At 35.5% G+C, this 27038-nt stretch overlaps 1 protein-coding gene across 1 annotated transcript in view; it reads left to right on the top strand.

Moving 5' to 3' along the window:
* PTPRQ (protein tyrosine phosphatase receptor type Q) overlaps positions 1-27038 on the top strand; it is a 99376-nt gene that overhangs the window by 18264 nt on the left and 54074 nt on the right. Inside the window, exons 14-25 of the mRNA XM_066550705.1 lie at positions 1275-1556; positions 2299-2481; positions 3144-3245; positions 5510-5630; positions 9322-9482; positions 11045-11190; positions 18116-18269; positions 18756-19046; positions 19298-19573; positions 20356-20507; positions 21649-21790; positions 23417-23686. Of these exons, the coding sequence (XP_066406802.1) occupies positions 1275-1556; positions 2299-2481; positions 3144-3245; positions 5510-5630; positions 9322-9482; positions 11045-11190; positions 18116-18269; positions 18756-19046; positions 19298-19573; positions 20356-20507; positions 21649-21790; positions 23417-23686 (2280 nt within the window). The remainder of the gene's footprint in view (positions 1-1274; positions 1557-2298; positions 2482-3143; positions 3246-5509; positions 5631-9321; positions 9483-11044; positions 11191-18115; positions 18270-18755; positions 19047-19297; positions 19574-20355; positions 20508-21648; positions 21791-23416; positions 23687-27038) is intronic.

Here is a 27038-nt window from a genome sequence, read left to right as displayed (position 1 = left end):
TTACCTTTTTATAAGGCTATGCATAATTGTTTATCTTCTTCTTCTTCTTCTTCTTCTTCTTCTTCTTCTTCTTCTTCTTCTTCTTCTTCTTCTTCTTCTTCTTCTTCTTCTTCTTCTTCTTCTTCTTTTTAGCTTTCTTGAAGTAATTCAGGCTGAGATTCATGTGTCCTAATTTTAGCCTAGAAACAGAAATTTGTTTGATTCTTGAAAGGAGAGATGCCTCCCAATAAAAGATTCACTACAACTGTCTTAGATAACTTGCATTAGGATGGAAGAAACTAGGCTGTTGCATTTAAATATTTTACCATGCCAGATAAATGGCAAAATACATTTAAATTAAAAATTAAGCTTCTTCACATGGGAAATATTCATGTGGGCAGTCTTGTCATCCAGAGAGCAGTGATCTGCTACAGTTAACACTTTCATGTGCTCAGAAATCAGGAATGAAAGTGATTTTTGGGACCTTTTAGGCAAAAAAAATTCATAATGAATTCTGAAATATCTTCAAATGGGTATTTGTACACAAATGGAATCCTATGATCCTGAGTAGCTAGTATATTTTCATATTGATTTTACAGATTATTTCAGGGGTAAAGTGGTGAAGCCTTCAGAGGAATCAAAGTTGATATTCAGAGCTGATTTTATTCATAAGTGGAGCTCACTCATTTCTTCAACACTTCCGTGCCTCATTAGCTCAGTGGAGTCACATGAGCTCATACATTGCCAATAGATTTAGCCACACACCATCCTGGAGCCGGACTTGCTTTGTGCATGGCCTTCACACCAGAGTGTGCAAGATTTACACAGGGTTCTCTAAATGGAATTTAGTTACTGTGCATGCAGGCTCTTTCTTGGTTCAATAGTTGATTAAGTACTAAGGGTGGTTATTTCCAAAGAAAGCAGAGGACATTAATCCAAGTTTAAAGAACTGAATATGAGGAAGACAATGAGAGAATTTGAAGGACCAGTCTGCATGAGACTGGTAGAGAAAAGAAATTTTTTTTCTTAAAAAGTGCACTTTCAGATAGATTTAGAAGTGGATGAGAAAAGAAATTCCAGAAAAGCTAAAGTGTCATAATGCAAAAAGATGCCTAATTTTATGGGTAAAAAAGAGACATATCAAAATTAACTAAGGTAAAAAGTGGAAAGGCTTTGAGAAGGAGATTGAGAAAATGAGCGTAGCTCTTTTGTTACAGTTAGGATCCAACAGGTTTATGATCTCAGCTGTATATTCTATTATTTGAAAAGGTTTTTTTCTGATTTCTGTGTTGCAGAACCAGATTCCCCACCTCAAAACTTAGAATTAATAAATGTAACTGCAACAGAAATAAATCTGAGATGGTTACCACCTGAGCAGCCTAATGGTCTCATAACTCACTACGAAGTTCTGTACAGTGATTCCAACAATTTTTTTATTAAAAATGCCTCATCTGCAAGTATATCACTGAGTGAAATGAAGCCATACACTCTCTACAACATCTCAGTAAGAGCATTCACCAGACTTGGCTATGGGAATCAGTCATCTTTTCCGCTTCTGGTCAGAACTTCTGAAACTGGTGAGTACTTTTTAAAAAATGAAATTTTTTGACAAGAAGTTGCTTTATGATAACCTTTGATGTCCAGGAGATAAGTTTCAATAATTTAAAAAGTATTTTCTTACTTTGCCAGGCAGTGAGTTTGAATCCCATTTTTCTCTTTTCTATACAAAGCAAAAGAGCAAGGCCAGGTGCTTGGTAAGGGATGGGGAGCCAAGAGCCCCAGGGTTCCTGGGCCAGATGAGCAGAGGCCTCACTAGCCAGGACTTGTCTCACCACCCTACTGCAAAGCACATGGAGCAGGCAAGGTGTGGCAGCCAGGGCCAGTCCGGAGTGCCAAACACCTCCTGCTGATGCAGCAGGTCTGAGGTCAAGCCAGAAAAGAAATTTCACAGGTTCAGTGACAATAACCAATGCAGACAGAGCCCAGCGCCAGTGAGGCAGGCCTGCAGTGGGGGAGCCAAGCTGAGGCTGGGCTGCCGTGTCAGGCAGGGACTGGATCAGTGGGACCACGGCCAAGTGCAACCATGACAGCGATGAAGATGAATTAAGACAATTTCTATAATTTTTTTAATGACTTTGTTGGTATTGTGTGTGTCTAAGTGGTTTTGATCTTCAAATTCAGCCTCTTTAAAAATGTATTTCATTAAACAATAGGATACAAATCCGAATATTTACAATGTGTTTAATTGAAACTGGTTTATAAGAATTCTTTCCAAATCAATGAAACTGACTGAAATCTTCTATTTTTATTTTCTTCTAGTTCCTGCTTCTGCACCAGAAAACATAACCTATAGGAACATCTCGTCCATGGAAATTGAATTATCATTTTTTCCACCATCCATTCCCAATGGGATCGTACAGACCTACACAATATATCTCGTGAGGACTAATGGGACTGAGCAAAGAGTTATAAACACTACCCTTCTGACACTACGTATTGCAGGCCAGTATATAATGATCTGGAACTTAGGGCAACTGTGAGTTTTTCTGGAAAGTGTGCAGCAGACAGAGATATATTAGTTCATTGGTTGGACCTGATCCTTCTTGCCCTTACAGAAAGTTTTTTGCTCCCTGTCCTGAAAAAATAACTTGTGTTCTGTCATAATGTGGTGAAAAGGGCCTTGAATGGTGGAGTCTAACATAAATTTCATTGTATTTCAGATGATTAAAGTACAAGGAACTTCAATATCATTGTAACAAAGGAAACCCTCAAGTCACCTGCATATCTTTCTGATCTTATTCTGGATAAAAAAATTCCTTTTCCACTCACCTTTGAATCTTTTCCTAAATTCTGTCATTATTGCTGAGGTGTGGCACAGCAATTATTGCTGGGAGCTCAGTACCCTCACTGCTACATTTTCAGACTACAGCCAAGGACAAACTGCAAAGCATTCTAGGAATATGAACTATAAACTGGTAATTAGGGCTTTGACCCTTCTTTTGCCAAGATTTTGGTGTTCCAAGCTTTCCCAATGCTTATTTCAGTCTCTAATGACACAGATCAGTGTGATACGCTTATTCACCACTTCAAAAATACTTGCAGTCCATTAAAAAACTAATTTGTTCCATTGAATGGTTGTTTTATTGAATTTTTTTTTTGTTTAGATTTAAATAAATATACAGAATATACTGTAGAAGTGTCTGCTAGTACCACAATGGGAGAGGGCGTTCGTAGTTCACCTCTGCATGTACTAACTGATGAAGATGGTAAGTCATAACAGAAGTTTCAGTGCATAGTTTTCTACCTGCATTCTTAATTCACTCTTAAACTTCATGCCAGATATTTTTAAGTCTCGTGCATTTTTGTTGGCAATTATATCTCTCCATTTCTATCTGTACCTATGTATCTACACACAAACCTATTTATCTACCTATCCATCTATCTACCAACATATTTATCAGGACAAGCTGTATGAAATGCTGCAATTTCTGTGCCTGGACTTTTGATCTTACCAATATCTTATGAATCTGAAGTATCTTAATTTACTCATACTATTTTAATCTAATACATGACATGGTAGAATTATTGTATTTGGTTTTTCAGTCATGTGAGAGCTGGGGAAAGGGAAAACCACAAAAAGGCAGTTTGGATGGTCCAGGGACATTTCTGTGGGGTTTCTTGTATTATTCTAAGCATATGCATGTACAGGTGCACATAGATAGATATGAAATTATTAATAATATGAAAATGCCCAAAGTCCATCATCTGTAGCACTGAACTTCCAAATTGAGCTGGGGCGTGTGCAGGCTGAGGGTAGAACACAGTTGTTGCAAACCCTGCTAATTTTTACAGTGGGTCACAAACCAGCAGAGGAACCTTAAAATTATACTTGTACTATCAGAACACAATGTTGTAGTGCAAAGTTACCATTGGTCACTTTTTGAGTTTCTGCAGGGGAATCCTGAAAAAAAAATTCATACCAAAAATCTTAACTTAGGTGCTGTGAGTGACATTTTGGAAAAGGCTGTGTCTGTTCCTTTCCTTTGCTTCAGTAGGAAATCTCTGGGAACCTGTCTAAAGGGGCATTGACACAAGCAACTCATCAGCCACACTGTCGGTAAAAAAACTTTGCTCGAGAGTTATTTTGCTGGAGCAGACTGAAAAGAGCTAGATTGGATAAATCAATTCTTTTAGCAGAGATTATTTTTATTTAGACCAATGTAGTTTCCATTCTTTAGAAAAAAAAATACCTGAATAAGAATTGTAGAATTAACTAGATATGTCAAAAAGATGACATTCGCCATATGACAGATCTTTTATTGTATAGTCACTGAGGATAATATAGCAAGTAAAACACAAAATATAGCAGTCAACATTTTTCACTAGTAAATACACTCACTGAATGCAGTGAACCTTTGTTCATGAAAAATATAAAATAGTTTCTTCTATAATATAAGGAGTTATAAAACCTTTATGCCAGCTTTCAAGATAGTGAAAGGAACAAGAAGTGAAAAACAACAATATTTATAATACACCACATGTTCTGTATTCACAGGAACACAGTGTTCCAAGGTTCAGACCAAATGTTTCATAGATTTGCTAATAGTTATGCTCATATTTTCAATTTTCATGCATGACTACAGCTATGACCTGAATTTTTAGTGCATGATGCTCTTTGGTTTAATTTGAGAAAAACAAATATAATTCTAATATTACTTCATGGAGATGCACAGGGCATGAATCAAGATGCAGAAAAAGATTCATTTCTCAATAACATGCTGATAATAAAGCAGTATAATTTATGCATGCATTAGTTATTTGTCCTCAGTAAAATTAATAACAACCTTAGAACAAAGACAAATGTGGTCTAACATTTTCATTTATTTACAATGTTTCCCTGCAGAGTTGGGGTATGGTGTCATCTAGGGATCATCTTAAAATTAATTTTAAGGATCTCAGTCAATGCCTATCTTTTCATTTGCCCTTGTGACACGTTAAATCTATGAATGTGGTCCTTGTTTGATGGAGTGAATAGATTTTACTGCTGTCTACTATCCCACAATTTTATCATCTCTCAATGCCATGCTTATCCACTTTTCCACCTTTTGGCACTTTGTATAATTCTTTACAGCACTTTCTTTTCCTCAGGGGAACTATTATGCTGTATTTTACAAGTGTTCATATCTATAAAGCTCTTGCTTTTATTAGAAGGGGAAAAAAATTACAGCAATGTACTTGGGCAGTAGGTGAATCACTGTGACCTGGCCATTGCTCTGTTTTCTCATGAAGTACTTTTTCCATTGAATCACAGAAACAGATGTTATAACAACACCATGCAAAATCTTCTTTTATCGTCTGTCAGAAAAAGGAAAAGAAGCTGTGCCTTAACATTAGCGGATGGATACTGTACCAGTGTGGTACAAGGTTAACTTTCTATCACAAATAATTCAAAGCCTATTTAAGGATGCTGTGTATCCCACCAATCCTAGCTGTTTAACAAGGTGCTGTGTCCTATTCTCTCATTTTACAGCTCCAAGTTCTCCTCCACAAGCCCTCTCTGTAAAACAGTTGTTGGGTGTCACTGTGAAGTTGTCATGGAAACCTCCACTGGAGCCAAATGGAATTATTCTCTATTACACAGTTTGTGTCTGGTAAGATTTTTCTGGAAGTACTTCTGAGGATAAATGTTAATCTGTAACCTATCAGGAATGTTAGGTTTTTGTTACACAATATGTTGAATACATGTTTTGGGAGAACAAATATCCATCCAGCACTTAAAATACTGGACTTCTTTATATGAAAATTCAGACTAGCAAAAAACTGGGGGAACAATTTCAGCATTTCGTAAGCATTTCCAACATCTATTTCCAAAGGTTATGCTATAGTAAATGAACTCAGAATTAAACTAGATCATAGTGCCTATCTCCATTATATTCTGATTAGGCCTGCTGCAAGGCAGGGTGCAAACCCATGCTGAATTGTCAAGGAGATTTGAAAAAGGCTTAAAATAGAGAAATATTGCCTCCTGTTATAGACAGTGAGTAAGAGCCATGTTTAGAGTTTTCATATGTGCTATCAATTATGTCTACTGTTATACTTTGTATTTATTACATTGATACCAAACACATATTTTTAACAGATACTTTTCATTTATTGTGTTCTAGTTTTTTCTAACTAACCATTTCTATTTTTTCCTTTTACTCTTGCAATATTTTTTCACCTTTACGCAGGAGTTTTGTTACTTTAAAACTTGCAGCTTCTGTCCTATTCCTTGCAAAACATAGTTTGGTCTAGCAACGTGACATCTCTTCAAAAATCTATAACTTCTCCTAGAAGTGAAAACGTTTTTTATTATATTATCACTTTTAATATCTTGCATTTATGTTTTACCATTTCATTGCCATTGCTAAGGTGCAGGGAGCAAATACTAAGGTGCATAAGACGAACTAGATGTGCAAATCCTCAGTTTTTGTGGGCATACTGCTCTTGAGCTTACATTATTTTACTGTTTTTTGGGGAGGGGTTTGGCCTCAGTTACTACTATTTTTTTAAATTATAATTTCTAGTTAAGTTGATGATAAAGTGAAGAGGAGAAAGCTCTTCTTTCCAGAAAAGTTGAATTTATCTTCTCTTGTTAGTTCTACTCTATTGGGAATGTCTGTTGCTCTTTAAAATAATGACTGTCCTCAACTAGGGAAGAGTTACTTTATGATAAGGGCTATGGTTTTGATGCACACTGTGTTCAAAGACATGAGGTTATGCAACTTTTCATTCTTATGTTCCCTTATAACTTACTGTTTTTATTACTGTAAGAAAAGATTTAGACAGAATTATTAAAAAAAAAGAAACTCTTAAATTATCCATATTTCTAAATATTGCAATTAAGCAACCACACAACTTCTTGCTGTAAGCCTTGCCCATATTCTTTTTGCTCTCTCTTGTCTTTCCTTACTGTGCCATACCTAAATTTAGGCTTTAGGTATCATGTTAAGGCAAGGACATTGGAGAAAAACTCTCTTTGCCTTCATAGGGGTCGTAACTTCACTCCTTCCTTGGCAGGGAGCAAGGGGTGTGAAGGAAGGAGAGTAATTTTAAGTATTTAAAAGAGTTGTCTATACAGTTTCATCAAATGCCTTGCAGGGGGAGATTTGACAAGGCAAATTGTCATGCCATATGATTGCTGCTCTTGGGAGGTACTCAATATATTTTGGAGGAGGCTGTTAATCCCAGTGCTTCTCAATGAAGCAGAAAGAAGAAGGTTACTACAGTTGTTAAATAAATGTTCCTTCACTTCATTAAATATTTTGCAACAGTTAGAGAGAATTTGGCAAGCTTTCTTTAGCTGATTTGGAACAAAATCCACAATCAATAGAATAGAAAGGGTGATGTTTGCAATGTTTTCAGTTATATTTCATGGAATTTGTCTGAGGACAAGGTGGCTTTGGGTGCTAGTAGGTAGTAAAGCAAATTTCTTCTATCCTTGAGCCCAAAAACTCATACTCCTTAAATGTAATTTTTGAGTATTAAAAGTGCAATTAACAAAATTGCTGAACTTGTATGTAGCTATTGTTTTTTGACATTATCCTTTTCTGCAAATTTTTGTGAGATACTTATTGACTAGGTCTATTTGGAGGTATAGATTTTTAAGACAATATGGTACCTGTCTTTGTCAAGTGGAATTATGCAATTTCTTAGAATCTGTGTTGTCTGCATTTTTGAAAAAAATGTGGTTTAAAACCTTATATTATTTTTCTTCAGTAAAATTTCTTGGCATAACTTATTCTGCTAGGTACTTCCTCACTGTCTGTGAAGGCTGCACTCACTTTGATCAGTATTTTCTTATTTTTATTGCAATCTTTGTAGTTTCTAAACAGAAAATTACCTTCCCTTGAAATACTTCAAGTTTTTGCTCTTCTTTCCGTGCCTGGTTGTGGAAATGTTTTTGGCAACTCATATGTAAGAATGCAGTTACTCAGAGTAGAAATGTTCACAACACTAAGCTGTGGATTGTCTTCTTACTTAAATTATAACCAGATACATATTTCCATACTAAGAATACATTGGGCAAAGATCCAGGAAAAAATATCTATCTTTGTATAGAGTTTGATAACTGCAGCTGCAATCTCTTGTAAATTTTAGTGACTATTAAAATTGTCAGAAGTTTGGGAAAAATGTAAATGTTAACCTTCTCTGTTACCAAGAGTGTTTCCCATGTTAAGTGACATTCCACTCAAAATCTGAGGGTTAGGAAGGATTTTTTATTTCATTCTCATACATTTTCTCATTCCAGTAGTTTTTTAATGTAACCTTACTTCAGATATATTAGATGGTGATCTTTGCTAATGGGACAGCCATTCAGTTATCAAAGGATGAAAGTCTAGTAATTTTGAATCACTTTTTTCTTTTTTTTAGTATTAGAACACATTGTCATTTGTGAAGAGTTTCATGGTGATTTCTGGAGCAAGATTCTTGGTTTTAATTATCAAATTATCATCTCTGTATGAAATCCTATTAGAGACACAGGACACCTACTCATACAGAAATCTTTAAAGGAATGGAATGTTAGGTTTTTATTTTCCTCCTATTTCTTTCTTAAAAGATTATCTTAACTTTACAAGGAATATAACACTTTTTGAATTCAAGTTAGCTCTTTCTGTACCTTATTTTACTTTCTGATAATCATTTCATACCTTGCTAATACCAGTGTTTTATTAATGTTACATCTTACAGTCTTTCTAGGCGGGTTTTGACCTGACTGGAGTTCCATTCTGATCCTCTGCTACATTCCACCAGAATTAACTCAGCACCAGCTAATTCCTGTTCCATATCATCTTCTATTATTCCATTTATAACTTCAGCCTTCTGACCAATTTCACAGAGTCACAGTAGGGCATGCTCCCTGCTATAATCTTTTTATATTTTGCTATTCCTGTCCAGGGAGACAGTTTAGTTATGCCCTACTGTGTCCTTCCCAAGGGTACCACATAACCATTTGAAAGCAGTAAATAGATAGAAATACTTCTCCTTAATATTTCATGTATCCATTGTCTTTGTTGATGTAATTAGCAAACATATTTCTGTGGGTTTTTGGGGTATTATTTTTTGTAAGAAGCAACATGAAGAGCCCCACTGTGATGCCATGGTACAAAAGTTAGCTTTTCACCATAAAAGACAAAAATTTATCCTAGCCTCTTTTAAAAACCTAAATTACTTATATTTAACACAGTATTGCATTTTTCATTTTTGCTATAAATGCTGTAATTATATATATAGAGAGAAATGGTGTGTATATATAGAGAGAAATGGTGTATATATATAATTAATAAAATAATTTTTCTTTAGGAATAAAATGTCAAAGAGGAGTGTAAATGTAACAGAAACATCACTGGAATTCACAGACCTAGAATATAACTGTGAGTATAGTGCTTACCTAACAGCAAGTACAAGATTTGGAGATGGCAACATAAAAAGTGATACTATAACATTCAGAACTTCTGAAGGAGGTAAGCTTATATACAGTATGAACTTTTATTTTCATTCAGCCTTAAAATTCTGTCAGCCTTTTTTATGTTAATAAAGCCACTGAAGTAGAAGTGACATTTGACTTGTAAAGGACAGACATTCTACCTGTCTCTGTGGCTCTATTTTTGTGTATACTTGTATCTGTGGCTCTATAAAATTGATAGGTATTGTTACTAATTTACCGAGAAAAAAAAATTCTCTTTAGGACAGATAAGATCCAAATTTCTTTCTAAACTTTGAAATAATTCATATTATTTTTGTAATATATTTTAATAGATCCTTGCTTTAAGCAGCTGTGACACAATTTCTGATAGGGAAAATACTTCTTAGAGTATCCCTCTTAAGTCTGAAATATTTTTAATTTGAAAATGAACACTGTCAGTGTATATTCCATTTTTAATTATTTTATACTTACAACATGGAAAGTGACTTTTATATGATCATATGATATAGTGGAAGTCATTTGAAAGTCATTCAGTTTAAGTTTTGTTTCTGGTTTTCCATCAATCATATTGCTATAATCTGTTGCCAAACAGATAGTATGAGTATGCAGGCATACTTCAGAATTGCCCTGCACAGATATCAACAATTCCCCAGTGCACAACCACTGGCAGGATAGCATCTATCTGAGCCATCCCTCCAAAATTTGTTTACATCGTCAGGTTGTAGATATTCACAGTTGCTGTTGAAACTGGTATGGGAATATAATTTTACTTTATAGGGACAGACTTTAAGGAACTGGTCCTGGGGTTCCCCCTCCAATTAATATTTTAATATTTTACATAAACTAGAGCAGCACAAAGCAAGAGAGATACATAATCATAGTGTTCAGTACTCCACTGCAAGTTCTGTAGAGCACTTTCTTGGATGGTGAGAAATATGGATTTAAATTCTCCTAAGCTGACTTAAGGAATTGAATTTAACTCTCCTACATCACTGTGTTACTGAGAGAAACCATATGCTGCTATTCTTTATAATGAGGAGGAGGGACTAATGGAAGAAGGCTTACAGGGGTCTTGCTGCACATTTAATAGGGTGAGAAAAGAGGAAAAAAATATAAATTATCATACTGTTCAAGCTTAAGTAACTGGTTTACCTACATGAGTTGGGAGCCTAAATTCTGTTTAAAATCAGAGAGAAAAAGGCTTTAAATTTAGGTTTTGTGAAAAAAAATCACTTTTTTTCCCCTACTAACTGTATTTGGAGTATAGACACGTAACTCAGTCAACTTCTATGTCTACAAATTAGATTTTCTATGTGCACAAAGCAGTAAGTACAGGAAAAATTCTATAAGAAAAATCTTATCTGTTTAAAAATTCAGCTAAATACAAATATGATTGAAAAAGAGTTTTAAAAATTCATTTTACATATACAATTTTAGTTCATTATTTTGTGAAGCAGTTTCTACACCATAATCAGAAATACATTTAATTTGCCATAGGATGTTGTAAAATCTACTATGGTGGATGAACTTCTGGTATTAAGTGTAAAAAACCTTGAGGTACAAAAGCTTTAGGTATACTAAAACTTAACATTTTTGCAGCACCAAGTGATCCACCGAAAGATGTTACATACAGAAACCTTTCTTCCACATCAATAATGCTATTCTGGTCTCCTCCTCAAAAGCCTAATGGAAATATACAGTACTACTCAGTTTATTTCAAAAACAACTCAGGAATATTCATACAGGTAAGCTTATTTTTATATTCTTTTGTAGAAGTAAATTAAATGTTCTAATAATTACTTAAAGATTAAGTCAGTTTTATAGTTATCAATAAATTGGTTTTTCATATTTCCTTCATCATGATGTAGATTTTAAACTTAAAAAGACAGAAGTACATCTGTAATCACATGTTTTCCATTGTGCATCTCACTGAGCATTCATATCGTATAAGCATTAATGCCAATAGGTTTTTTGTAATATTCCATTATGCAAAGTTTTTATTTATATATATATATGCACACATACACCTAATATACATACACACTTTGCATATGTAGTGGATAGACTCAAGACCCATTATATGCATGGCACACCCTCAAGAGTGTTTCTTTTAGTCTAATCTATCAATTTCAGTAAATTTCTTTTTAATACATGTTGGTACAGTATTGAAAATATGGAGGTAATGTGAAAGTAGGGAATGCTTTTTTTTCACATTTTTCTTACTCTCAAAGGAAATTACTCTTTAGTATATTGAAGCAAAGATTGTTATTCTGAAGTTAAAGCTTAAAAGACAAAATCTTGTAAATAATATTTTGGAGATACATTTTCATTTAGTTTTTTTTTTCCTGATGCTGATTTCATCCATAATTATGCACTGCACTTATTAATTGTATATAGTCTTTTTATTCTACTTTCTTTGAATATCTTATAGTACAGAAATATAACGAGAGAAATAATCTTCCTTTACAGTTTTTTGGTCACAAGTTTTTCACATATGGAAGAAAAACAAGAAATATAAATTCATTTAGAAAATTATGTATGGAAAACAACCTTGACTGCATAAATTTATGATCAAGATATGTTTAGGGTGAGGTATGCACGTTTTTGAGGATAACTAGAAAAAATATTCACAAATGTTAGACATAGCTGTGAGTGAATAATTGCTGACATACTTCAGTGTATACACGTCTCTGACTTGTGTGCAGGTATGTAGTCACTGGGCTCTGCATTGTTTCAGGTGCAAGCAGGACTGTGCCATGAATTCACATTCTGATGAGATTAAAATCAGGGCTCCAGTTGAGATCAAAGCCTCTGTTTGCACACACTGCTATGGCAACAGTTTTTTTTCTTAAATCTCTTTAAGAGATTTAAGATGTAAAGTGGACAAATTTAAGATTTAAGTGGACAAACTTTACATCAGTGCATCACTTGAACCAGCCCATCCTATGAAGGACATTTCAAGCAATTTTAGAGGAGGACTATGGACTTGGACTATTCCTGCCTTTAGGAAGGTGTAACTCTGAGATGAATGAGTAAGGCAAAGCTGACACACTGAGAGAGAGAGAGAGAGAGTGAGAGAGAGAGAGAGAGAGATAGGGGGAGAGAGAGAGAGAGAGAGAGATAAAACCCTCCAAGATGTGCCCAGGACTCTGGAAATAAAGGAGGAAGATAGGGAAGATGGAGCACAGTAGCATTGGCCCAGCAAGGTGAGGGTCCAGTTTTATTATCATGTGATGTAGTTAGGCCAGGAAAGGATGGTGGCATGAGTGGAATGCTGCTTTGGCATATTATGTGTTGTCAGGACAAAAGTGCTGACAGTAGTTCTACCTCTGTGTGTGTAACCTACCATTTTCAATCTTTTGACTTTGATTTCTATTCCATCCCTCTGCCCTCAGAAGATAAGTTACAGCTGCTGTTGCATCTGTCTCTTACTGCCCATGGGATATGAGCATTAATCTCTTGAATCATGATCAAATCTTAATCTGTCTACTCCCTTTAACTCCTTCTGCCCTGCACATCCTGTCAGCTCACTGTTTAGCTTGGCAACTACCAAATCTACACTGCAGTCCTAATCTGTACCTTGGCATTCCTATGGATGCAAGACAGATTTCAAACAGGTGAAAAAAAGCCAACTCATTCAATACTCTGTCAGGTATTTTATATTACTCCTTTTACAACAGAGAAATGCATGTGTGAAAGTCAGCCTGATATGTGATATATAATATTATATATTATTATATATGTTATATATTATATAATATTATATTATATATAATATAAGTCAGCCTGATATATATATGATATATACAGACAGTTGTAAGCTGCCTGAGTATGCATACATATAGCTTACAGCTTTCTGTAACTTAGAACTATAACCATGTAATTGCAGGGTCTGCTGCTAAGATTTCTATTGCACATGTTTGGAAAGAAAGAATCCTTGGTTGAAATACTCTGTGTCAAAGTGACCATTCTGATTATATTTAACCAAACTCTATTTTCAGTTGGAGAAATTATACAGGAGAATTGAAAAAGTGGGTGATCTTTTCACATTTCACATTTTCACATTGCAGGCAGCCATTCTCTACCAGTCTGCGTCTTTGTCAGGACATAATGCCAGAGGTCCAAGTCTTAAAGCATAACTTCTAGATGCCTGAATAAACACCCTTGCTAAAGAATATCAAGCAAATTAATATCTCCCAATGCTCTCATAATCTGAAATAGATCCAGAAGTCATACTAAACTATTCTGTTATCTCAATTTATCACTGTTTGTGCTATTCTGTTGTCTCAATTTATCACTTCTCACACATTCTCAAAATGCTCAGGCATATTAAAACCTAATCAACATAAACCATTGACTATTAATATGTTAAAACTAGGAAGTTAGTAGTTGTATAGTGAAGCATTTTGGTTAGGGAAAAAATGCCCAAATACACAAAAAGACCTGAGATAAAAGATACAGTTTACTCCTTGACATGATGCAGAAATTTGAGTTTTCTGTCAAAAAGGGGAAATTTATGTACCCTCTTCAGTTAGAAAAATAATATATAGTTTCTCTGCTTTACTGGTCTACATGAAAAATAACACTGCAGCTGTCCAGTCAGAAGGCCTGGGATGCTCAGACCCAAGGTTCAAGACAAGAATAGCAGAAGGAAATATTTAGTGATGGAGATTAGATTTAAGGATTTTGGTAGATGAGTGGACTGTTTCTATGGAGATGCTGACAGTTGTAAAAGAAAATGTGTCAGAGAGGGAGGAATGGCTGGTAGCCAACTAGAATAAACCATCACCTGCATTAGGCTAGGTTCCAGTTCAGCATTATCTTTCATCTTCTTCTGCTGTCATAGGTCTAGGGAAAATGCTACTTCTTGGTGTATTTACCCTGTCCCAGTGCAGTAAAGATATGACATGTATGCTGACAAAGAGTGCTTCCTTCACAGATGACATGACACTGTACCTCTTCTTCACCTCACTTCTCTCTAACACTGCTGGGTTCCTACAGTTCAAGATTTCACTGTTTGCAATAGCAGCTTTGCAGGTTTTGCTCCATGATGCCTTGCCTGGTGCTTGAAGCAATCATAGTGTCCATATTCTCAGTCCTATCCAGGAAATAAATCAAAGACTCAATGGAAGTAACTCTCATGGCTATGAATCTATGAAAGGTATCTTTGGTTTGAATAATGAACTTTCTTATTCAATCTCTATATACTTCTGTTTTGATTAGCAAGAAAGTGGAAAGGTGCTAATTACAAGCATAAATATATGCTTCAATAAATTTCCCCAGTGTAGGAATTTCAGTACAGATGAAAGCTCTCCTGCTCTGACAGACCAGAGAGGGGAACCAGGGGCATGGACTGAAAAAAAGCCTATGATCCTTCTAGCAACTGAATATCTGACCCAAATCATCCAACCTCTGCCTCAAGCCAAGCAAATGAATATGACTGGATACAGTTCAGAGTGAAATTCAACTTGGTCTACCCTTGGGATCCAGACAAGGGATGCAAACAATGTATTAGAGTACTTAACAATGAAACATTTTCTTCACCTGTATGACCAAAATAGGGATAAAAAGGGGAACGTCTCTACGATACACTGCAAATTTTTAAAAAGCTGGTCTCAGAATGGTACAGCAGACAAAAAGGAAATAACTTCCCTTAGGTTTTTAATGGAACAGTGAATATTCCACTCCTTGAAGGATGGTTTGGATAAGACTTCGCAGTATCACCAATCTCACCTGATTTCCAGAGTCAAGTAAGTGATCCTCTAACTCAAACAAGAATGCAATACAATGAACCTAAAAAAGAAAACAGAGCAGAGGTAAAAGCTTAACAGTGAAGAAGAGCATCACCATGTTTTCCTTATACAGCTAACTACAGCTTTATGCCACTGGAAATGTCTGCCACTTCCTGAGGTGAAGATACTAGTTTCTGCTGACACTTTCATGGCTTGAGTGTATTGCTTACACTTAGCTGCTTTTAATAATCTGATACTTTGCTATGTCAAAACTTCTTTCATGTATGGATGAAGAAAGGGACAGAAGGAAGAATTTCTTCAGCTGTAGCCAAAGATCCTAAGCTGTTTGCTTTCATCTACAGCCACAGTTAATTGTAAAACTTCCTAAAGTGTTCTATCCCCAGGGTACAATTAGTACAAGTTTCATCTTTTCTCAGTTTGTACCCACACAGCTCTTCCTGCTCACTGTTACTCTTAATTATGTGCTCCTTTTTTTCTTGACATTTTGGAATTTTCCTAATATTTTGTCATATCAGTAGTTAGAGATATCTCCTTGGGGTCCTCACAGTAAAGGAACTACGTCTTAAAATAGTTTTTGTTGACCCACCAAAACCCTCTTATTCACGTTGGTTCACTGAGTCCCTAACTGCCAGACAGCTGCCTAAATTGTAAAGGTCTTTTTAAACTAAGAGTTGAATTTTCAGCTGTTCATATCAATAAACTCCCATTAAATCTAGGATCAAAACTTGATGTGGTAGCCTTGACATTTTTACCTTAAAACTCAGGTAATTATTTAAGATCTTATTTAAAAAAAAATCTGATTATTACATGTTGTTATAAATTACTAACTTTTGCTAACAATAATAACAGTAACAAAAAGATGGTATTAGAATGCTTCCTCTGGGCCAGATGATGTTTTCTGTCATACCCTGCTTGAGTATCAGAGTTTAACTAAATAACTTAGAATCTGATCCACTCTTTCCTGTATCTTAACTTACCAAATATAACACAAAGCTCTTTCCAGGCTTTTTTAGTTAGGTGTGCAGCTAGTATGAAATTCAAACTACTTCTAGAAAAAAGTCATATAGTGAGGTGGAATTTTTTGTATTTTGACTGATGTTGACTTAACCTAATCTATTGGGCAAAACTAACAGTGTGCTTATAGTCATTTAATGAGTGGATACTCACACATTAAATAAAAAAAATTATACTCCCAATTTGCACTGTTCTGCATTCAAAACAAAAGCTTAAGTTTTCATTGCCAAACTGTTTACTTACTTATGTTATATAAGTACTAGTGACTGCAGGTAAAACTAGGTCTTCAAATACAGATATAAAAATCTCAGGGAAATTAATGAGAGTGTCACCTATAGTTTTCTGCAAAAATAAAAATATTTTGCCCATACAAAAAATTGGTGAAGTGTTGCATTAGATATATAAATTGATATGTGACAGATATTGGTGACAGACATAAAGATTGCATACTGACCTATCAGTTTGCACAGTATGGATTCAACTGTGTGATAAAGCACATCACGGTGACTTCTTCAATAACTTTCCTTATGAGAAATGTAATCAATTTTTTAGCGTGCAGTTTTAGCATTCCTGTACTTATATGTGGTATTTCTAAATTTCAATATTCAAATATTTCTGTTGCCTTTCTCTTGCTTTCGTAAGTTTGCTCTCACAGCCTCTTTTTTTCAGAAAAAAATTTCCTTGAAAGCTAACTTGCATTTTAAAGTGGAGGATGTGGATTTGATCTAACAGCAAAAATAGAGGGCAGGCCAAATAACTGGAATTCATCAGGGGGTTGGACAAAATCCAGCTCATCCTGAAAATATTTCTGTGTAGAAAAGTTAGGATTTCTTTGGTCCTGAGAACTGCTGTCCATGCCATCTGGTCAATGCAGCAATGTGGCTGCTGGAGAGAAATGCTACTGGCTCTTTGAATCCACACTGAAGATTTGACTTGCTACCCAATGCTTGAGCTGAATATGCTTATGGGCTAAATGATGTCTCAACAATTTTCAAACCATGAACCAAACTGTGTTGGATCATCTAAGTCAGGTTCCTGTAAATCAGTGGATGATTCAACACATTCAACTTCAACTGATTGAACTTATGTGGTATAGCTGAACTTACGTAAATAATGTGCTTTATATTTTGTCTTTTCATCTTCCAAAATTGTTGATTCTAAATAGGAATGGCCTCCTTAGAGGTGCTGATCTGAGCACTAACTTGCCATTGTAGTCACAGTATTAATGGCATTTTTTTATATAGTTCATAAGACACTGGGACTGGGTTCTGCTGCTATCTTTCAGTAGCACAGAGGAAAAAAAATCTGTTGATGCCTTCAGTTCAACATGAGTCCACTCACTATAGACATTTCCTTAGAGATAATGGCATGGTGTTACTGCAAGGGACAACTAGCAAAAGGAACAGTTTATCAAGGGGTGTGGTTAGATCTCTGCTACTGAAAGATTTAAGTTCAAAATCTACTCTCATAAAAATAGATTAAAGAGACAGACGTCCTTTGATTTGATTAACAATGATCAGCCTAGGCATGTGTGGTTCATGTAATCTATAGACAATTAGCAGATGCTGGTTTATTTTGCTAATTTTCTTGATGAAATATGGATAAACATACTGCAATATTACAGTTTTAATCCCTGAATTGGCATTCAACAATTACAAACAATAGAAGCCAATCATGTACTCTGTAGTACTTACAAGGGGTATAAATAGACATCATAAAATCAAGTATCTCAGAAAAAATCAGTACTCATTAGGAGTCAAAGCATAGGCTTATGTCTTCTGAGTGCTGTGGTGAATCATGTCTGCTGGTGGTGGTGGTGATGGCTAAATGGGGAACTAGAAAGAGAAATCAATGAATAAAAAGCATTTTATGTGGTAACATTTTCTTTTATTTCTCTCTTTAGAATTTCACAAGTTATGGTAATGACAGCAATGTCAGTGTAGTGCTGGATGACTTGGCAAAATACAGCCATTATACTTTGTGGTTAACTGCAAGCACAGCATTTGGTGATGGAAACAAAACCAGTGAAAAAATAGATGTGTATACAGATCAGGACAGTAAGTTAATAACTTTTTTAGTGCTCATTGTATATCAGCGCTTTTATTAAATATTTATTAAATATTGTCTAACTTAAAAGTTATTTTACTGTTATGATGGCAAAGTTAAAAAAAGACCATTAAATGTGGTTTTTGATGCTGCAATATTTATCTTTGCAAGGAAGGCATTTTGATCTGAGTCTTTCAAATACTAGAGCACATAGAACTTGGAGCACAAGCCTCTGTGGATACGAGCAATAAGATTATTGTCTTAAGCTTTCATTAGGGCTCTTGTCCTAAAGAAATTTAACAGAAATGATTATTCATATATACCTTCAACCATTTTGCTCTTGATATTGAAACACAAATTATTTTTAAAAGTTGTAAAAAATATTGCAACTGACACTTTCAGATTAATTATATTTTGAGCAGTTATTTCTGGTTGGGGTTTGGATGTTTTATTACTGTAATCCATGCATTTAATTTTTTGCTTATTATCTCTCATAGTCCCAGAAGGTTTTGTTGAAAATCTGATCTATCAAAACATTTCCTCATCTTCTGTAAATGTAAGCTGGCTTCCACCATCCCAGCCAAATGGCTTAGTCTTCTTTCATGTTTCTCTAAGTTTAATGCAACTGGGAACCAGTAAGATATTATCTTTCCTTACTTACAACACAAGCACAATTTTTGATGATCTGGAGAAATACACTGATTACATTCTGAAAATCACACCAGCCACTGATAAAGGATCTTCTGAACAGCATACTCTAAGTCTTCACATAAGAACTGATGAAGATGGTAAGACTTTTTATTCATTCCTAAAGAAATATATTAAAAAAAAACCCTAATAGCTTTCTAAAAGAAAAAAAAAATTTATTTTTCTTGTTTCACTAAGTGTTTTTGTAATACAGTGACAAAAACACTAAATGAAACAAGAAAAATAAAATGCTGCACATTTCCATTTTAAGTTTGTGAAATAGAATTTTTCATTGTAACTCATATTTTTCTGAGATTATAGTTGTTTTTCTCTTTCTTATTTCTTCATATAGTCCCAGAAACAGCGCCTGTAATGGAAACATTTTCAAATCTCTCAACTACCTCAGTTATGCTTTCATGGGAACCTCCAGTTAAGCCAAATGGTATTATAATACATTATGATTTAAATTTATTTGGGCCAGGAAGGAATAGCTCATTCTCTACCACCAATAATTTTATCATTTTGGAAGATCTTCTGCCATTCACATTGTACAGCATTTATGTAGCTGCCAGAACAATAAAAGGACCTGGTCCCTCTGCTGTGCTTCAGTTCTACACGGATGAGTCAGGTGAGCAAATTCAATTGTAAACAACTTCAAAATATCAGCTCTATTACAGCATCCATCTTAGATCTGAGCATCAGACCTGTTGATATGAAGGATTAATTTTCCATTGGTCTGTGAGTGAAGAGCTTTCAAGCAAAGGAAGCACTGCAAGGCAAGTGTTTCCTGAGTGCTCCTCCTCCTGCCACAGTGCACAAGAGGAGGTCACATTCTGCACAAGATTACAAAAATAACCCCATGAAGAAACATCTTTTGCCTTTGGAATGTGTTACGGTTTGCAAAGTGTCAGGGAATTTGAAGCAAGCAAGAGTACCTTTCTCTTCATCCCCCCTTGTAATTGAAAAATGATAAAACATGGAAATATTTCTGACAAATTCACACAGTTCTCCTGTACATGGACCTCCTCTCCCCTGCATGGTAAATTACACATCTTTTAAATTTATGATGAGTTGTGGTCCATAAATGGTGGAGGAAGCAAAGTGTATTGCATTCCAGTTATATATGTAATATGACTTCTGAGAAATCTCTTAGTTCTGACAGCAGGGATGTTTAAGTGATTAATAGATTTGTTAGATCTCTGAGAAGATCCCTTGCTGACTAAACATGTATTCTGGATTAATGGAATTTGTTTCATGTCAAAGAGTAAGAAAAAAGATTTAAATAGCAATGAAGTACTGTTAGCTTGAGTTCAGATACAAATTTTAACAAAAGTGCCTATGTTCTCCTGCATGTATTGCTTTGCCTGGAGTATTTGTGATTTGGTACTCAATAGCATTTCTCTTTTGCAGTGCCGTTAGCTCCACCCCAGAATTTGACCATTATCAACTACACCGCAGATTCTGTGTGGCTAAAATGGGATCCAAGTCCCCGGTCAAATGGTGTTATTATGAGATATAATTTTAAGATTTATCAAAACAACACTGAAAAACTATTTTTTTGGGTATGTTTATAATTAAGAGTGTATAATCTTTTAAAGTATTTTTTCATGCTTTAGGAAAAAAAAGTTATGGCAAATATTTTAAATGCTTGTTATGCTCCTAGAATTATGAAGCTCCTATAAATTCCTATTTGCTAAGACAGTTTATTTTCCCTCCCACCATACCTGTAATTCAATTTTTCAAATTAAACAGGAAAAAATGCTTGATTTTAATGTGCTTTGAGCTTCTAATGTTTCATTAACAGTGAGATTTATTAATCTTACTTGGAATTTTAGTGTAAGCTTGATGTTAGAAAATGACAGAAGTTAGTTGCTTTGGGGCTACCTTTGTTTAACTATTTAGTACCTTATGGACTTTCAAGATTCAAAAATTTTTACCATCTTAAAAAATGGTAAGATCTGTTCAGAGGTCTTCATTAAAAAATCAAAGAATAAGAACTGAGTAAATTGCAACTGAAGTAGATACTATATAAAAGTTCAGGGCCAGGCTGGGTGAAGCTCTGAGTACCCAGTCTTATGGAAGGTTTCCTGCTCGCAGTATGGGGGTTGAAACTGCATGGTCTTCAAAGGCACCTTCCAACCCAAACCATTCTATGAATCTATAATTTTATGACATACAAAATTTGATCAAGGCTTAAATCTGATTGCTTGGGTGGCCTCAAGGAATGTTCCGTGAACTGCAAAGGCAGCAAGCTGAGGTCAGGATTGCATCTCAAGCTTAGAAACTATATAGTGAACCCTGCTCATCTGAGATGCTTGTAGAAGCTGCAGGAAAAGACAATGCTGCAGTGAGGTCTGGTGTTAGTCCCCATTGCGGGAGGAAATGCTGGCATCATCCCACTTTCTTCCATAATTCCTGAAAGCCACTATGAGCATGTGAAAGAGAAACAGTGGATTCTACAGCCAGCTACCTTTGGAAACACATTCTTTGGGTAGTTTCATAGAAACCACCATAGATCCATAAGGAAGTAGAAGGTGAGAGGGGTTGATGTGAAGTTGGAAATAGTTTTCAGTATTTGAAAGCTACTCAGTGGAAGAGGCAAAACTGTGGCTGTAAATTTTCTGTTCATTTCAGTAAGTTCAAGGTGAAGGCTACAATGTTTCTAGAGATGAATTGTGTACTAATAATATTTCCTTCCTTAAGAACGTTTCAGGTTCAAACCATGAGGCAAACATTGTTGGATTAGAACCGTACAGCCCCTATTTTATCAGTGTCTCTGCGTTTACCAAGCTTGGGAATGGCAATCAGTTCAGTAATGCTGTCCACTTTACAACGATGGAATCAGGTTAGATATAAGACTTTTTCTGAGCTGCAGTTCTGACAGTTTTAAATACATTTATATTTGTTTTCCTTGTATGGTTGAACAAAAGTCTTCCTCTTCTCTCCAAACAAAATATAACCTAACACTAACTCATTGTCTCTTGCCTGTGTAGCACTGATTCACATTCCTATTGTAGACTAGGTTTGAAGTCTGATTTCGGAAGTGTAGAATTAAAAATGTCCTCATCTGAAATGAGAGGCTTACATGGCTACTATAAGTCTTTTAATAGCAACACAGATAAAGGGAGGAAAATTAGATAGGTATCAGTCTTTGCAGATCAAAGCAATAATTCAGATCCCTGTGAAAATAACTGAAACATTAGCAGTATCAAAAGCAGCTGGATAAAAGATTGGCAAATGAACTGGAAATTATATTAGACAAATAGAAATTTTTTAACTTTTTTTTTCTTTTAAGAATTTATTTTAGGAAGGAAGCTAGCCACTAAAAGTGAAATACATAACATTCACTAAAGACAGCCTGTGGGTTTGTGAAACTGGCTGTTGTGCAAAACCAATTTTGCACAACAAAACTTCTTTTCCAGGTCAGAGCAACCCCCCGACTCTGTAAGAACTATCAGTGCCAGGGAACAAGCATTGGTTAGGGGGCTCCCAGGTTCCTCTACGCTGTTAGCAAAGGGAGCAGACCCCAAAATAAAAAGATCCCATATGATGACTACAGGTCTGCTAAGATCATGCTTCCAGTGAAGACTCTTTCCAGAACCAGTAAAGAAGAGTTTCTGGGGAAGAGTTTTACAGTTTATTGTACCAAAGAGTTAGAACACTGTCAGAAATCTGGACCATCACTGAGCTGGTTCAGTTTGGCTGTTGGACTCCTGCAGCTGAATGTGGTGCTCTTCAAAAGCCATAGTCATCCGTCAGTTGTTTCATTTCAGACTGACATTCCATACTTGTGTTACTTTCTTTATTTCTTTTTAACCAATTGTTCATAAATAATTGCTCTATTTTCAAAGTGATTGTAGTATTTTCTACCTTCATTAATTTTTTATGAGTATTTTAAGAAATTTCTTTTGCTTCAACCAGCAAATAGATGGGAAACAATAAGTTGAAAGAACTGATATGAAAGCTCTGAAATCTGCCCAGTGACTTCTGTACAGAGAAATGTAATATACGGCCTGAAAGAAGTAAGGCTGACAGATATATAAGAAAACAGATAAATAAGGAACTTCTACTGTTGATGCTGTTGCTATGTATATGTAGTAGGTATATAGAGTATGTATACTGTGTATGTTATAGTACACTGTGTTTAAAAACACATGGGGGAAATATGAGCAAAAAGTTTTGTTGGGAAAACAAAACTGAAGCCCACGACTAGGAAGAAGCCAGATAGATAGCCTCTTCTCTCTCAAGTACTAACAGCAGTCATATTCATAGCAGTTGGAAAGGAACCATCTAATGAGGACAAAGTCATAGTTTTGTTCTTTCACTGTGGTTTTTTTTATTAATTTGTCTGACACTGCAGCGTTTGACTCTTGCTATGAACACTGTGTCTGCTTCTCTAATGATACTGTTGTGTGATTACAGTTTTAGTTGCATGTGCATGTTAATCTTTGGTGCCTGTGTGTCCTTTAAGTGCCAGATGCTGTACAGAACATTCGCTGTATTGCAACGAGTTGGCAATCCATCCTAGTGCAGTGGGACCCTCCTGCTTCTGCCAACGGCATAATTACACATTACATCATAGCAGTCGAAGGAAATTCTACAAATCTCTCATCTTCTGGTACACTGCATACTTTCAGAAATCTGCTTTCCAACGCTACTTATCAAATTAAAATAAAAGCTGCAACATCTGCTGGTGAGGGTGAAGAACAGGTATGCAATGCCAGTACACTTCCAGAAAAAGGTAAATAATTATTCGAGTTATTTTTTTGTTTAATTTAAATGATGACTATGAAACAAGCAGGCATGGAAAAACTGCTTCAATACAGGCAGTTAAATCATTCTGTTGTTTAAATTTCTTTCTAATAAGGAATGAAGAGAAACAGGGCTTCCTCTTTGTCCTGTTATAGAACACACCTAGTGATGAGAATAAATTGCCATTTTTAAAAGCACAGCAAGAACAACTTTTTCTATGTGAGTTTGAATAGTTATTTTATTCATTTAGGTTGCTGTATAATATCTGCTTTGTTCCTAGAGTATTTATCATATTTGAGACTCTATGTCTGAAAAAAATTTTGGGAGTGAAATTTTTGTTGTTTTGCTTTTGCTAACTGGCAGTGGTATGAATTCAATGGCAATAAAGCTGTTCAGAATTCAGGAAATTGAGAAGAATTTAGCCTCTACAAGCAAACTTTGTAATAGCTTTTCATGGGTAGGATTTTTTAAAGGAAGAAGGAAAATTGTGAGCTAAATCCAAAGAAAAATGTAGACAGGTTTTTTGGCATTGAAGTGAAAAATTGTTACCCAAAGTCTGTCTTCCTTTTTCTCTCCACACACACACTTCACACTTCACCTAATCTTGGCAGTGTTTCACTTGACATGTGGAACATGGAGATGATATTCTATGCAAAATAGAATTAGTTCCATGTGAATAGCTGTGTACCTATCTTCTAAATTGAAAGTGGAGAGGGGCTCAAATCTGAATCCAGGAAGCAAAGGCCTGTTTCAGTCCTCCAGTCAGGGGTGATTGTTACTCTTGGGACTATTTCTTGGGATTTTTTTCTTCTTTGGTGATAGTTAAATATAAAATACAGGAAAAATTATTGAATTTAGTTTAGGGGTTTTTTTTTGTTTGGTTGGGGTTTTTTTTGTTTTTTTTGTTTGTTTTGGTTTGGTTTTTTTGTGTTCTCTTAAGTGAGATCAATTTATGCAATGGAGTTCAGTAGGTCTCTATTTCAGAAAAGCTGGATAATTAGAAAACACAGGGGTGGGATGGAGGAGCGCTACTGTATCCCAGAGGCTTAGAAACCAAACTGAGCCTTTGTAATACTTTATTACTAAGTTTTTGAATAACTTTAAATATGAGTCGCAGCACTTGTATATACTTCAACAGAAAGAGAGAATTTTCTCAGATCTGGCAAATAATAAACACAAAATTCTGTGTCAGGAGCAAGGTTTTGGTTCAAATGACAAATGAAGGGGAGCAGCTCAGCTGTGCAGATTTGAGTCAGACATTGAACTTGGAGGAGCTCAGACTTACCCTTACTCTTAGATTCCCTGTTGCTAGCTTCCTGAGTGGCATGCACCTCCTCTGGATCCCTCCTGTGGATCTCTCCACAACGCCTTGGTCTTCCATTATGAGCTTTGATTTCCAAATTTCTTAAAATTAGAGTTGTGGATGTGAATGTCTGAATGAATCTAGACCACGTCTGCGTTGTCAGCTGGATTGCTGCTGCTTTGGTTCCAGATTTAATGGATGAGCTCCAAATGAGGACAAGCCCCTTGCTGGCATATTTTGGCCAGCATTGTGAAAATAACCAGGGTTGTACTTTGATGACTGCCCCTCCTCATGATACAGTCTATCCCACTAAAGCCTGGCCACATCTGTTATTTGAACTATGATGTGGCACATTCATACACATTTCTGATGAAAATTTTCTACCTAAATTGGCTTCCTTGTCAGCAGTTCCCCTACAAATGCTGCCAATTTGTGATCCCTGATAGTCCCCTTCTATCTCCAGAACCTTGGCAATTTAAGACTTATGCCTGGTTCATCTGTCCTCTTGTTTGCTCAGAAACTTCTGTTCATCAGCAGGGCTCAAAATCCAATTTTGAAAAGGCAAAGGAATTGTTTAAGTATCAGACATGAGCATACTCTTACTCAACATTTTACGGTGTTGGCTGGAAATAATGTAGTGAGCTGAGCTGCTGTGTTCAATGTTAGATACATGTTCCTGCATTTCTGGACATTTCTCAAATCTTTGAGTCAGAACACTCAAAGATTTCTTTTACACCATGGCTGCTGAGGAGCCAACTCTCAGAGCCAGAGCAAGACTGAACCTGGACATGGAGTTCAGACTTTGAGATAGCTGCCTAGGAGGGATGTTACCCTCTGGTAACAGAGGAGAACAGGAGATTTCCTTGGATCTTGGAGGATGGGGGAAAGGCTTCTAGCGGTGTTAAAGAAGCCTGACACTTCTTTAGGGAATTAACTTTTGAGAAAGTTAATTGTTGGGATTTCTGAGAAATTTGGGAGTGGATATTAATTAGTCCTTGAGGAAAGACTGCGAAAGCTGTGGATTAACCATGGGCTTTAGGGAGAGACTGGTAGTGTCCTATGGTCCATGTTATAAGGAATTGTGCTAGCAGGGAAAAAAAAAAAACCACTTTATTACACTCTGTATTTTGTAACATTTGTTTCATGTGTCTTATCACTAGGAGCTTTCCTAAGTGAAGGATTTATACTATAACACATGTACTTTTTGCCACAAACTCTGCACTGACCCTTTCTTGCTTTGTTGTTGCTTAGTCATATTTACAACAAACTAGTTATTATTAGGACATTTCCTTAGCTGTGTGTTTGCATGAATTGTTTTGTAGTGACTGGATACTAGGAATTGGAGATTCATGGATGGGAATGGAAACAGTTTTATAGCTGTTGTCAGCTTCTTATTTATGGTGGTCTAAGATTAGTCACAGAATATGTAGCCAGCACTGAGTCACTGACAATGCATTTATTTCTGACATAAAGTGAAATCGAATTTGGCTCAGTGTTTCACTGCATAGCATTTGACCTTTAAATTCTTGGCAAGATTGTTTGCCTTTTTTGAGGTAAATTTGTTCATATCTGGGTAAAAATAAACATCAATCATGAAACTTAAATTTATGAGGAGATTAGTAGTGTTTTTTGACTAATCTAGCTCCATTGTCATTGTCCACCTCTGCCAGATTGCAGTATGTTATAAAAGCTGACAGCTTTGTAGTGATAGTATTAGTTTGTGATTAAATACATTATAAGGGATATGAAAGATAATATACTATACATATACATGCATAAATGAGTTAGGATTTTATGACTGAATATATATCCTTGGATTATTTTCAAGATAATGCACTTACTAAAATGAAATTTCATTAAGGTTGAAAGAATTTTTAGAAGCAAGAGACGGACATTAAACAGTAGGAAGCTTCTCCAAAAGGCAAACTAAATCTGTGAATATTCAGTTAACTCACAAATCTGGGACAAGTGTAACAGTCATTCAGTTTACAATAAAAACAGAACAATTAAAAAACCACTTGAGGTATGCAAAGCTTGA

Source organism: Molothrus aeneus, chromosome 5 (genome assembly GCF_037042795.1).
Source record: "Molothrus aeneus isolate 106 chromosome 5, BPBGC_Maene_1.0, whole genome shotgun sequence".
NCBI lineage: Eukaryota > Metazoa > Chordata > Aves > Passeriformes > Icteridae > Molothrus > Molothrus aeneus.
The sequence above is the reverse complement of the archived record's forward strand: the minus strand, read 5'-3'. Positions and strand labels throughout refer to the sequence as shown.